Source organism: Salvelinus namaycush, chromosome 7 (genome assembly GCF_016432855.1).
Source record: "Salvelinus namaycush isolate Seneca chromosome 7, SaNama_1.0, whole genome shotgun sequence".
Lineage (NCBI taxonomy): Eukaryota > Metazoa > Chordata > Actinopteri > Salmoniformes > Salmonidae > Salvelinus > Salvelinus namaycush.
Window position 1 is genome coordinate 23,421,062 of NC_052313.1, and position 14,382 is coordinate 23,435,443.

Consider the following 14,382-nt stretch of genomic DNA (forward strand, 5'->3'; position numbering starts at 1 on the left):
ACCCTCCTCCCTTGGCCACTAAGAAACCGGAGGGGCTGGGCTCCCAAGACAGACACAGCCTTTTCCCAACCCATAGAGCTGGACTGAGGGAATAAATTAGGCCTTTTCCTGCCACAGACAGACGGCCCGCATGACTCTCATTACAACCGTCTCCACACAGGGCAGGAAAAGGACTCTGGGGAAGGACACTTACCATATGCAGGGACAGGGGCGAGCACACATATATCATATGAATACATAAAGATAAGCTTTTGAATTTACTTATATTTACTTTAAGGCTGGAAAAGGGGTGGATTGCCAATCAACATACGGTGTGTGCAGTATCACTTAGTGGCCAGTAGATGGTGTTAATTGTCTTGTTTGTATACGAGTTATGGTTTCAATCCCCATCAGCCTTGCACTGTTTCAATCATACAGTCGTGGCCAAAAGTTTTGAGAATAACACAAATATTAATTTTCACAAAGTCTGCTGCCTCAGTTTGTATGATGGCAATTTGCATACACTCCAGAATGTTATGAAGAGTGATCAGATGAATTGCAATTAATTGCAAAATCCCTCTTTGCCATGCAAATGAACTGAATCCCCAAAAAACATTTCCACTGCATTTCAGCCCTGCCACAAAAGGACCAGCTGACATCATGTCAGTGATTCTCTCGTTAACACATGTGTGAGTGTTGACGAGGACAAGGCTGGAGATAACTCTGTCATGCTGATTGAGTTCGAATAACAGACTTGAAGCTTCAAAAGGAGGGTGGTGCTTGGAATCATTGTTCTTCCTCTGTCAAACATGGTTACCTGCAAGGAAACACGTGCCGTCATCATTGCTTTGCACAAAAAGGGCTTCACAGGCAAGGATATTGCTGCCAGTAAGATTGCACCTAAATCAACCATTTATCGGATCATCAAGAACTTCAAGGAGAGCGGTTCAATTGTTGTGCAGAAGGCTTCAGGGCGCCCAAGAAAGTCCAGCAAGCGCCAGGACCGTCTCCTAAGGTTGATTCAGCTGCGGGATCGGGGCACCACCGAGCTTGCTCAGGAATGGCAGCAGCCAGGTGTGAGTGCATCTGCACGCACAGTGATGCGAAGACTTTTGGAGGATGGCCTGGTGTCAAGAAGTGCAGTAAAGAAGCCACTTCTCTCCAGGAAAAACATCAGGGACAGACTGATATTCTGCAAAAGGTACAGGGATTGGACTGCTGAGGACTAGGGTAAAGTCATTTTCTCTGATGAATCCCCTTTCCGATTGTTTGGGGCATCCGGAAAAAAGCTTGTCCGGAGAAGACAAGGTGAGCGCCACTATCAATCCTGTGTCATGCAAACAGTAAAGCATCCTGAGACCATTCATGTGTGGGGTTGCTTCTCAGCCAAGGGAGTGGGTTCACTCACAATTTTGCTTAAGAACACAGCCATGAATAAAGAATGGTACTAACACATCCTCCGAGAGCAAATTCTCCCAACCATCCAGGAACAGTTTGGTGACGAACAATGCCTTTTCCAGCATGATGGAGCACCTTGCCATAAGGCAAAAGTGATAACTAAGTGGCTCGGGGAGCAAAACATCGATATTTTGGGTCCATGGCCAGGAAACTCCCCAGACCTTAATCCCATTGAGGATTGTTCACAAGTTCTCAAGAGGCGGGTGGACAAACAAAAACCGACAAATTCTGACAAACTCCAAGCATTGATTATGCAAGAATGGGCTGCTATCAGTCAGGATGTGGCCCAGAAGTTCATTGACAGCATGCCAAGGCGGATTGCAGAGGTCTTGAAAAAGAAGGTTCAACACTGCAAATATTGACTCTTTGCATCAACTTCATGTAATTGTCAATAAAAGCCTTTGACACTTATGAAATACTTGTAATTATACTTCAGTATTTCATAGTAACATCTGACAAAAATATCTAAAGACACTGACGCAGCAAACTTTGTGAAAATTAATATTTGCGTCATTCTCAAAACTTTTGGCCACCCCTGTACATTACCAGGAAGTTGTTCCTTCCATCACATACAGTATAATAAAAATTGCATGATTATAATGAGTAGATTATAACCCCTCTCCTCTCCCCTAGAACTCTTCCCCCGTGTTGTTGCTGTAAAATAGACTGTGGTTTCTCTTAGCCAATTTACCTGGTCAAATGAACACATACGTTTTAATGTCTGTTTCATGCAAATCCTTATTTCTGCTGATATCTTGGTAAACCAGGTTACACAAAACTCTGATATAGAACTACAGACACTTTCGGGTAATATACATATTGTAGGGAATACATGTTTAATTTCAGTTTAATTGTATATAGCAACAGCAAATAGTCTTACATTATCATATTTAATTTCACAAATAATTATATCCAATACATGTATTCACTCTTATCACATATTGATGTGTGTGTGTGTGTGTGTGTGTGTGTGTGCGTGTGTGCTTCCATCTTGTCCTGTGCACATGTTCTCCCCTACTATAGATAAAGCTAGAGACCGGAAAACATACATACAGAGAGAAACATTACATCACTCTTGTAATCACGCAATACAATAATCAGTATTGAAGGACTGTAATTCCTACAATTGATGCATACAAACTGTACTATGGCTTGCTATTTTTTGCAAGAAAAATAGGCAAGCAAACAACATTTTTTATGTAGACGTTAAACAAGGTTGAGGGATTACTGGTCATACCTTTCGGAGGTCCAGCACATCCTGCAGCATATAGCGGATTCTGGGGGAGGTTGTCCTATTCTTCACAATCTTCACAATCATGTTGTAGTACTGATCCATTCTGGGCTGTGGAAGTATAGACAGGCCAAGTGAATGTAGTTGACGGATTTATAGATCTGAATCTATTGGATTGATCTATCCAATCATTTGGGATTAAAATGCACTGTACTGTACTCATATAAATGTAACAGATCACATCAATAAATCAATACAGTGCTGTACCCTGGCCTTCTCTAAGCCCTTGCCGATGGTGGAGAGCATTGTGCACAGACACTCCAGAGAGTTATCGTCGCCATCCTTAGCAAGCTTTACGATGCAATTGTGCATAATGGCTTCTGTAAGTATCTTCAACTGGAACAACTCGCAAATGAATCTGATGTTGCCTAGAGACCGTCTGCACCACATGGCCTTGGCCTCCTCCGGCTCCTCCTTCAGTCGCTGGCTGACCTCCCCCTGGAAGGTTCGGACATGCTTCACAAGCTGCATCAGAGTTTTTTAAAGCACTTAATGGGAATTTAATTGGGAATAACACAATTTATTTCCACTGCAATGTAAGGAGCAAGTTCTGATGTCATATACTGTATGTCAAATATGTGTTCAGTGTGTTCTGTCTATGGAGTAACCAAGGAACATTTGATTTAATGACACACATCAGGGGGTAATCACAACCAGGGCTGGGATCTAGCAACTGTCAATCCAACCCCTTAGCTGTTAAACCAAGGGATCCAAACCTCTTTCCAAGGTCACAAGATGTCAGTTTAAGCTAGTCCCTAAAATATGTTATTGTACCTTGGTGGTGGTGTCCAGCTCCTTCTGCTTTCCTCCAAAGAGCTCAGATTTATTATTCTCAAACTCAAACTGGCATCGATTTAGCAGTAATTTACGGAAATTCAAAGTCACTCTTGGATTACATGACGTTGGCACGTTGAGCTGAAGAGTAAAAAGGATGTTACAAAAGTCAAAATGCCTGTGAATCAATGTTTTAAGTGGTCCTCACATTTGGCAAACAAGAGCTAAGACAACGGGAGACGGGCACAAACACAGTTGCAGACTTACCCCCACTAGGCAGCGGCACAAGTTGGCGTAGACCACAGAGCTGGCAGGGTGTGCTATGGCCCTCTCATATATGAGGTCAATGATGCCCTTCAGCTTGTCTTCTGTGTCAATGGTGAGCTCAGTCACTTCTACCATCAACTCCCTGAAGTTCTTAGGAGTCAGCCTGTCCAGGATGTGACCCATAGTGACAAACAGCTTCTGCATCTGTGGATCTTCAGCTTGCATGGTTTCCTTCAAGCCCTTTAGGACAGAAATGGGTGACATGGCAAAATATCACTGGCAATATTTATTTTAGAAGGTACTACAACACAACTACAGTAGGCACTTACCAGGTTCTGTTCTACTGAATCCTCACTGACAAGATTGCCAGTTATATCTAGACCAGATCCAAAGATTAGAGAGAGAGATATATAAGTAGAGAGACAGAGAGCAGAAAAAGAAATACATCAATGTTGAGCCGCTGGTAGTGTCCTAGTGGAGACTGTAGACAATGTACATTTTCACTGTCTGAGCTTTGCTACCTATAGGATATACTGTACACATCCTCAGCTGTCTAGATGAAGACATAAGGAAAAGAGAATGGAATGATCTTCTACACAGAACAATCCATTAAGAGACACATTGAGTCATATTTAACAAGTACCTGTTTTAGAGACCTTCCCCAGTTCCTCTGAGCAGACATCCTCTAGTTTTTCTTTCAGTGTAGAGGTGGACATCTTAACTTTCTGAAAATATACTTCATGACCAACAGGAATCCCAGGTATGTCTTCAAATCCAATGGGGGCAAATAGAGACGTGCAGCTCTAGATTCAAACAGAAATAAAAGAGAGATGCAGGATGGTACATAGAAATATTTCTGTTTTCTCTCTATGTAAATGAAAATGACAAAGGAGCATAGTTACCAGAACCATATATTTCTAATATGGTTCTGAGAGTTACTAATGCTGCAGTACCTGGAGGAAATGGATGTGATCCTCGGTCTGTGTCAGCAGTATAATGTTAGCATCAATCTTCCTCAGTTCAACATTGTCCTTCTCCAGTGTATGTAGAAGTCCTTCAGTCTCGCTCACTATATCCCTCTCCTTAGCTTTGATCATCTCTCTCACCTCAGAGCTTCTTCTCTCAATGAAGCGGATCAGCTCAGTGAACGTCCTCTCGCTGTCCACCACAGCTTCCTGTGCAGAGCACTGATAGGGAATTCGGAAAGTAGAAATGTAATTGAAGCCGCCATCGTAATGTACTTGTTTACAACCTACATTGTTGCGGTTCACAACTTACCTGGTTGTAAGTTTGAATAATTCCTGAAAACATTCTGTGGTTTTATTTTAGCATTGAAAATATGGCTCTTCTTGAGCTCCATGAAGAGGAACAGGTTGAGGGACTAATTTCTCTGCTAATCTAACTACAGGAGAGCCGCCCGGAAATGAGCCAAGAAATGCCCCTTACATGTTTACCGACAACAGCCTGTGCCGACGAACAGTTAATTAAAAGCTTTGACTAGTACATTAGAATTCATTACATGATTTCCTGTTGATATCCTGACACACTGCAGCCACCCTCTGCTTTTAGACGTTTCTCGTTGCAATTTTGTCCTTTAATGTTTCCATATTTTACAGGTCAAAACTTACCTTGACAGAACCCATCGTGTTTTGCAGGTCCAGCATCACAGTTTCCCTCTTCTTGATTTTCTGCTGACATTCCCTCTGTACCTTCCTCACCTGTTCCTGTGAATATACATATTAAACCCTATTTGATAGTATTAATGCTGTGATGACAACAAGAACAACAACAAGATTACATTGAAAGACAAAAGCTTTCTGGCAGTTGGGCATACCTGTTTCTTTGCCCTTTCAGCTGGAGCTACAACAGTTTCATGACCCCTGTGTTGATCTATAGCACACTGATAACAAATGCATTGTTGATCAGTGCAGCAGTAGACCTCCAACAGTTTGCCATGGTGAGGGCAGATCCTCTCCTTTAATTGTGTGGAGGCTTCACACAGAATATGTTTCTTCAAAGCTGTTGACTCATAGTGAAGCTGAATGTGAGTCTCGCAGTATGAGGCCAGACACACCAAACAGGACTTCACTGCTCTGTGTTGTTTACCAGTACAGATGTCACATGGCACATCTCCAGGTCCAGCATACGGCAGAGAAGAGGAAACTTCTTGTCCTGTCTTCTTCAGTTTCCCCACTACTTCAGTTAGCATGTTGTTTCTGCTCAGGACAGGCCTTGGGGTAAAGGTCTGTCTGCATTGAGGGCAGCTGTAGATAAGCTTTTGATCATCTTGATCCCAGTGACCCTTAATACAAACTTTACAGTAGCTGTGTCCACATGGAATAGTCACCGGATCGTTCAGTAAATCCAGACAGATTGAGCAACTAAACTCATCCAGGGACACTGAAATACAGGCCTCTGCCATGGTCACTGTCCTTAAAAACACTGAGAATAATCACATTCAGTTTCACTTCTCTGAAACAGTTCTTCCTCTTCGCAACAAACTGACAGGTGCATACACTGCCACCTACTGTACTGGAGTGTGAGTTTGGTCACAACCTATCTTTTAGTTATATAACCTTTATTTAACTAGGCAAGTCAGTTTCTTATTTACAATGACGGCCTTCCCCTGCGAAACCCTAACCCAGACGATGCTTGGCCAATTGTGCGCCGCCCTATGGGACTCCCAATCATGGCCAGTTGTGATACAGCCTGGAATCAAACCAGGGTCTGTAGTGACGCCTCTAGCATTGAGATGCAGTGCCTTAGACCGCTGCGCCACTTGGGATCTCTTTGTAACTATACCATTATATTCTCTTAACTAACCCTACATTTCTAATAAAATAAAATTCCCAACAAACCTCATTACTCCCATCACCCCCACAAAAAATACCAACCTCTCTTTTTATATATTTTTTATTTAACTTTTATTTAACCTCTCTGACCCTTTCAAACAACATCTCCCTTTCTACGTCATACATTTCACAAAATAATTCTAAATATTCAACCATTTCCTCTACCATACAGCCATTACAAATTCAAGTACCATGACTCCATCAATTTCAAAGAAAAATGTAATCCCGTAAACCCTAATCTCACCTACACAACATCAATTCCTCCCTTTCATCTCCATTATATGACACTATATCCCGTACAGATTTCCTTGTACTATAAAAATGTGTTTGCCCATTCTACATTCATCCCATTGTCTATGCCAGCAATCTAACCCATTTTTCAGAATCAATGTTTTAATTTCCCCTCTACACCTGTATATCCACAATATTATTTTGTTTTTGCTATTATATCTACTATATAATTTCCATAAACTCCTGTATGAGCCGTAATCCAACAGAACTGGATTTCAATACCAATACCAATAACCCCAACAACAGCAGCATTATTTATAATCCTAAATTCTCATGTTCTGACTTTCCAGATCTTAAACTACATCAAATTGATGCAGTCCCAACATATTACTACTCTTCTTGGTTGCACCTCCTCTATCCATGGCAATCCAACAATTATCACAACCATTTCTGTTGCATATACAGATAAATCATGTGTTAGTCTCTTCCATAAATTAAAGTCAGGAATTAATACACCTGCTCCTGTGGGATCCTTTGCACCATCTGTACACACTGCAAGACAATAATAATACAACTGATTACTAATATATTGATCCACTACTGTTCCTACATTATCTTCTTCACACCACTGTTTCTTTTCTTCAATCAGGCTAAGATCAACATGTGGTATTGAGTAAAACCATGGTGGCACATTTCTGAAAGTTTTTTAATGAGTCAGTGGGAGAGCGGCCTTTACCTGCAAGTGTAGAACATAGTTGGATAGAGGGTACACCTTTGCCATTATGGCTTCTGTGACAGCATGGGCAGCACCATTGAGGCTTATCTCCATGTGAAAGTAGTACATTTCTTCATCTTCTATTTCTATTAGTTGATTGACACTCGCTAAACAAACTGAAAGGGTGCATACTGCCACCTGGATTGTGTTGTTTGAACAGGCATTAAGCCAAGGTTGGTGATTCACTGCCACCTTCATTTTTGGAACGTTTGCTCAGGAGTATAATTCATAGGCTGATACTTCCTGCTGATCTGGATGTTATTTTCTGTGTGATCCTTCCTTAACCTAGGGTTTCCCAAACTTGGTCCTGGGGCCCCACTTGGGTCACATTTTGGTTTTTGCCCTAGCAGTACACAGCTGATTCAAATAACCCTGCCTTAACCCATGTCAAGTGTTAACAGTGTTTGGCCACCAAGTGCTAAAAGTCATTATCTAAATAATGTGTCTGAAATGCTAGATGGTGTATGTGATGTAAACAGAGAGGTCTACTTTCTTTTGGACCTGAATATTGAATGGTTTTCATCAAGCTGTCCGCTTAAGAGGAAGCTTCTCACTGTAACCAGTGCCTGTAATCTGGTTCAGGTTATTAATTAACCTACCAGGGTGTTTACAAACACTACATGAACAAGATCATCCACATGTATAGGTCACATTTTTACTAATACTGTAGAACTCTGTTCTAAAGCTGTACCCATACCCATTGGATGCAGTAATCACAATATAGTGGCTATATCTAGGAGAACCAAGGTTCCAAAAGCTGGGCCTAAAATAGTGTACAAGAGATCATACAAAATATTTTGCTGTGACCCTTATGTAGATGATGTAAAACATATTTGTTGATCTGATGTGATTAATAAGGAGCATCCAGGCGCTGCATTTCATGAATTTATGAAATAGCTTCTTTCAATTATTGATAAACATGCACCTGTTAAAATACTGTAAGGCTCCATGGATCGATGAGGAATTGAAAAACGGTATGGTTGAAAGAGATGGGGCAAAAGGAGTGCTAATAAGTCTGGCTGCACATCTGACTAGCTGACATTGTAAATTGAGAAATTATGTGACAGAGCTATTTATCTAATAGAACTCAGAGGGTTTTCTTTAATGGAAGCTTCTCTAAATGTCAAACATGTGGTGTACCCAGGGCAGTTCTCTAGGCCCTCTACTTTTTTATATATTTACCAATGACATGCCACATTTCTAAAATTAAGAGAATTGTATTTGGTACACATCATTCCCTAAGCTCTATTTTTATTTTAAATTAACTAGGCAAGTCAGTTAGGAACAAATTCTTAATTACAATGGTCAAATCCAGACGACGCTGGCCAATTGTGCGCCACCCTATGGGACTCCCAATCACGGACGATTGTGATACAGCCTGGATTCGAACCAGGGTGTCTGTAGTGACGCCTCTAGCACAGAGATGCAGTGCCATAGACCGTTGCGCCACTCGGGAGACCTCAGCTGAATCTGATAATTGTCATGACTTTCCAGTCCTGAGATGGAGATCGGGGGTGCCGGCTAGGCAACAACATTTCAATTTTTGAGAATGTGGAAATGTTCAGTGGATACTAGAAGAAACCTCATATCGAATTAATTTTGATGTTGTGACAGATGGTAGAACAACATAACTGTACCTCTGTCTACACTTCTCAATTATGAGGTTTGCATCTGAATGTTGTTTAAAATGAATGACTAAGTATCATACTTTTTAAAAGATAGAAATGTGATTTAAGTCTTCTAAATGAGAAAATGTTTTTTCATGTCAAGTTTACCAAGTCAGTAACCACACCCATATGAGCACAGAGATTATGCAAAATTTAATGGAACGCCCTTTTTCCCCAAGTGTTTAAAAGGACGCGCTGAAGAATTAACACATTAGACCAGTTACGTGCAGCGCCAGCTGAATACGTTACAAATGGTTGAGAAATCTACCACTCTATAGACCAAGCAGACTAAAGCGCGAGCCGTTTTTTTGCAAAATGGATTAAAACTACAATTCTAAAAACTAAAACTACAAGAACAGAGAACATGAGGACGCTGGTCCCCACGTTGAAATGGTTGCCACTCTATAGACCAAGCAGGCTGAGGTGTAAACCGAATGTTGCATAATGGTTTTCAACTTTGAAGCTATCGATCACTACAGAAGAAGCAAATCCTAGACGTCGCGTTATCAGTCTGCAGCTGGAAACGTACGTAGCCTAGGATGAGAACACCGACAACCTCTGAAGCATTCTAATGAGATCAACTCTGAGAACTACTGTACAGGGTAAGTCGAAGTATCCATTCTTAACACCACCATGACCAGGAGCTCTACCTAAGGACATGGTGAACTCTGGTGGCGAACCAGAGTCGTACACCCAACATCTCCGTGACCAAAGGATTTGGACGATCAAGGACAGCTCAATCATAAATACATAAATTGCATACTCTTTTTCCAAATGAGCGGTTATTAGAGTGTTTCAGATTTTGTATTTCGTGAGCGTAGCTTCCCAATGTCCGATAGAGTAACTCCTTTGTCTCCCTTCCTCCCCTCTCTGAATTCGCCACTGTTATAACCAAACTGTCCTGCTTTGTTATACTTCTTGGTACTATTTACTGTATAATGTTATTGTGTATTTGTGTATTCTGTAATTGTTTAATTAGTTAGTAAATAAATAATTGAGCCAACTTGTGTATCGCTGATTCATTAATAAAGTAGGGTTCAAGCATACTATAAGAAATGACAACGTTCAGAATGACTGATGAGGTAATAATACATTAATAAGTGACTGTAATCGATAAGATATGAAAATATCTGAAGAGTTAAATTCGGGAAATAGTAACTCTTTAAACATTTTCCCGTGGTGCCCCGACTTCTTAGTTAATTAATGTTACATTAGTTTAATCACATAATAATAATAATTACAAAGAGAATTGATTTGATATAAGTCTTCACATTAATGAATAGTCACGTCATGACATAATGAATGGTTTGGATGTTGAACAAGTTGAGGAGACTAAATTCCTTTGTGTTACCTTAGATTGTAAACTGTCATGGTCAAAACATATAGATTCAATGGTTGTAAGATGGGGAGAGGTATGTCTGTAATAAAGACATGCGCTGCTTTTTTTTACACCACACTCCACAAAGCAAGTCCTGCAGGCTCTAGTTTTGTCTTAATCTTGATTATTGTCCAATCATGTGGTCATGTACCTCAGCTGCAGCTGGCCCAGAACAGAGAGGCACGTCTTTCTCTTAATTGTAATCAGAGGGCTAATATAAATACTATGCATGCCAGTCCCTCTTGGCTAAGAGTTGAGGAGAGACTGACTGCATCACTTCTTTTTATAAGAAAAAATGTGTTGAAAATTACAAATTGCTTCCAGAGTCAACTTACGCACAGCTCTGACACACTTACACTACCAGACTTGCCACCAGGGGTCTTTTCATAGTCCCCAAATCCAGAACAAATTCAAGAAAGCGTACAGTATTATTATATAGAGATATTATTGCATGGATCTCCTTTCCATCTCATTTGCTAAAATGAACAGCAAACCTGGTTTAAAAAAACAGATAAAGCAACACCTCACGGCACAACACCTCTACCTATTTGATCTAGATATTTTGTGTGTATGTATTGACATGTAGGTTGTGTGTGGCATTTTTAAATGTATGTAGATCTGTCCTTGAACTGTTCATGTCCTGGGGCCGGATTCACGAAACATTACTGACGAAAAAACTTACGAAGCTGCTTAAAAAAAAGAAGAAGTTCATAAAATAGTTGAAGTCGGAAGTTTACATACAGCTTAGCCAAATACATTTAAACTCAGTTTTTCACAATTCCTGACATTTAATCTAAGTAAAAATTCCCTGTCTTAGGTCAGTTAGGATCACCACTTTATTTTAAGAATGTGAAATGTTAGAATAATAGTAGAGAGAATGATTTATTTCAGATTACATTTTTTTCATCACATTCCCAGTGGGTCAGAAGTTTACATACACTCAATTAGTATTTGGTAGCATTGCCTTTAAATTGTTTAACTTGGGTCAAATGTTTCGGGTAGCCTTCCACAAGTTTCCCACCATAAGTTGGGTGAATTTTGGACCATTCCTCCTGACAGAGCTGGTGTAACTGAGTCAGATTTGTAGACCTCCTTGCTCGCACACGCTTTTTCAGTTCTGCCCACACATTTTCTATAGGATTGAGGTCAGGGCTTTATGATGGCCACTCTAATACCTTGACTTTGTTGTCCTTAATCCATGTTGCCACAACTTTGGAAGTATGCTTGGGGTCATTGTCCATTTGGAAGACCCATTTGCGACCAAGCTTTAACTTCCTGAATGATGTCTTGAGATGTTGCTTCAATATATCCACATAATTATCCTGCCTCATGATGCCATCTATTTTGGGAAGTGCACCAGTCCCTCCCGCAGCAAAGCACCCCCACAACATGATGCTGCCACCCCCGTGCTTCACGGTTGGGATGGTGTTCTTCAGCTTGCAAGCGTCCCCCTTTTTCCTCCAAAAAGTAATTATGGCCAAACAGTTCTATTTTTGTTTCATCAGACCAGAGGACATTTCTCCAAAAAGTACGATCTTTGTCCCCATGTGCAGTTGCAAACCGTAGTCTGGCTTTTTTATGGCAGTTTGAGCAGTGGCTTCTTCCTTGCTGAGCGGCCTTTCAGGTTATGTCAATATAGGACTTGTTTTACTGTTGATATATGTCACGTTCCTGACCTGTTTTCTCTTGTTTTGTATGTGTTTAGTTGGTCAGGGCGTGAGTTGGGATGGGCAGTCTGTGTTGTTTGTTCTATGTGGGAGTGTGTTGGTTAATTAGCCTTATATGGTTCTCAATCAGGGACAGGTGTTATTCATTTCCTCTGATTGAGAATCATATATAGGTAGGCTGTTTTACACTGTTAGTTTGTGGGTGATTGTCTTCCGTGTCAGTGTATGTTGCGCCACACGGGACTGTTTCGGTATGTTTGTTCGTTTGGTTTTTTTGTAGTCTATTTTCCTGTTCGTGCGTTCTTCGTGTCATGTAAGTTCGTTTGTTCAGGTCTGTTGACTGCGTTTGTTATTTTGTAAATTCTCAAGTGTTTCGTGTTTGTCTATCATTTAAATAAATTCATTATGACTGCATACCTCGATGCGTATTGGTCCGACCCATGCTTCTCCTCTTCAGACGAAGAGGAGGAGAGCAGCCGTTACAATATAAATACTTTTGTACCCGTTTCCTCCAGCATCTTCACAAGGTCCTATGCTGTTCTGGGATTGATTTGCACTTTTCGCACCTAAGTACGTTAATCTCTAGGAGACAGAACGCATCTCCTTCCTGAGCGGTATGAGGCTGCGTGGTCCCATGGCGTTTATACTTGTGTACTATTGTTTGTACAGATGAATGTGGATACCTTCAGGCATTTGGAAATTGCTTCCAAGGATGAACCAGACTTATGGAGGTCTACAACTTTTTTTCTGAGGTCTTAGCTGATTTATTTAGATTTTCCCATGATGTCAAGCAAAGAGGCACTGAGTTTGAAGGTAGACCTTGAAATACATCCACACCTCCAATTGACTCAAATGATGTCAATTAGCCTATCAGAAGCTTCTAAAGCCATGACATTGTTTTCTGTAATTTCCCAAGCTGTTTAAAGGCAGTCTATTTAGTGTATGTAAACTTATCCCACTGCAATTGTGATTATAAGTGAAATAAACTGTCTGTAAACAATTGTTGGTAAAATTTCTTGTGTCATGCAGAAAGTAGATGTCCTAATTGACTTGCCAAAACTATAGTTTGTTTACAAGAAATGTGTGGAGTGGTTGAAAAACGAGCTTTTTTTTAAACTTCCGACTTCAACTGTAGTTCGTAAATGTAATTCCTCAATGTTCTTGGAAATGTGTAGTTTTCTTAGGAACTTCGTAAATATATTTCTTAAGAACTTCGTAAATATCTTATGTGGCATTGACAGTGACGTGCTTGAAACCAATACATAAGCACATAAGCCTATGTGACAGGGATGATAGGATTTGGCCCACTATAATAAAGTGTTGATATTTCAATTTTATTAAATGTATTTTTTTGCTTTGTCTCGAGAATAAAAATGTTTTAGTTGGCTCGCGAACCCTTTACACACAAACAATTTTTTTTTCTCCACACATTATAGCCATCAGACTAACGTTAGCTACTGTACATCAAAACCAAAAATGGATAACCAAGGAAAGCGCAATAAAAACTTCAGTAAACAAGAGCTTGAGGTGATGGTGGAGGAAATAGCAGCCAGGAAAAGGTTGCTGTTGGGGAGACTTGATAACTGCAAGTTCACTGCAGAGACCAAAAAGAGAGGATGGGCGAGAGTGGCCGAGTCAGTCTCTGCCATCTGGGGAATGGCAAGGGACAGTGACGCCGTAACAAATAAGTGGTCCGACATCAAGTCGGCTGCTAAGAAGGGAGCTGAGAGACCATTCATGTGGACCAGCTGGAGGAGAAGGTGTAATCCATCATAGAGATGGTGGTAGAGGGACTGCGCGACGGTTAAATTAGTTAGCTACGTTAGCTAGCTAACGTGTAAAGACATTATAGCCAACATAGCTAACGTTAACGTCGTTAGCGAAGTTCTTCTTTGCAAATTGACGAGATAGCGCCAGCTATTTAACACTTCTAGAATATTGTACTATATTGTTAATTACTAGCTAGCCAGATAATGCGTGTTTAATTTGTATTCTTGCTGTATTTAAATATCCTGAAGCCAACTGTTTCTGTGGCGCAAGAAA

The 14,382-nt window shown here is 40.6% G+C and overlaps 1 protein-coding gene across 5 annotated transcripts; it reads right to left on the reverse strand.

Annotated features, from left to right (window-relative positions):
• Window positions 1–5: 5 nt before the first annotated feature.
• On the reverse strand, window positions 6–6,223 carry LOC120051111 (tripartite motif-containing protein 29-like). Of its 5 annotated transcripts, none has more exons than XM_038997778.1 (10): window positions 5,604–6,223; window positions 5,398–5,493; window positions 4,723–4,956; window positions 4,413–4,572; window positions 4,099–4,145; window positions 3,770–4,009; window positions 3,503–3,643; window positions 2,936–3,193; window positions 2,675–2,779; window positions 6–108 (listed from the first exon to the last, which is right to left on the reverse strand). In XM_038997778.1, exons 1-10 carry the CDS (start codon window positions 6,189–6,191, stop codon window positions 97–99), a joined length of 1,881 nt encoding a protein of 626 aa, XP_038853706.1. In that variant the 5' UTR covers window positions 6,192–6,223; the 3' UTR covers window positions 6–96. The 5 variants fall into 5 exon arrangements, with proteins under 5 accessions (XP_038853706.1, XP_038853707.1, XP_038853705.1 ...); XM_038997779.1 differs by lacking the exon at window positions 6–108 and adding an exon at window positions 2,246–2,466 and having other exon boundaries at window positions 2,936–3,166; XM_038997777.1 differs by lacking the exon at window positions 6–108 and adding an exon at window positions 2,246–2,466.
• Window positions 6,224–14,382: the final 8,159 nt, after the last annotated feature.

Bases quoted from the DNA above. Each gene is read 5' to 3' on its own strand.
- LOC120051111 (XM_038997778.1), bottom strand. From the start codon at position 6,191: ATGGCAGAGGCCTGTATTTCAGTGTCCCTGGATGAGTTTAGTTGCTCA. The intron at 4,573-4,722 runs GTACTGCAGCAT...GTTTGAATCTAG, and splicing joins ATCACATCCATTTCCTCCAG to AGCTGCACGTCTCTATTTGC. The intron at 3,644-3,769 runs GTAAGTCTGCAA...TTTACTCTTCAG, and splicing joins TGTGCCGCTGCCTAGTGGGG to CTCAACGTGCCAACGTCATG.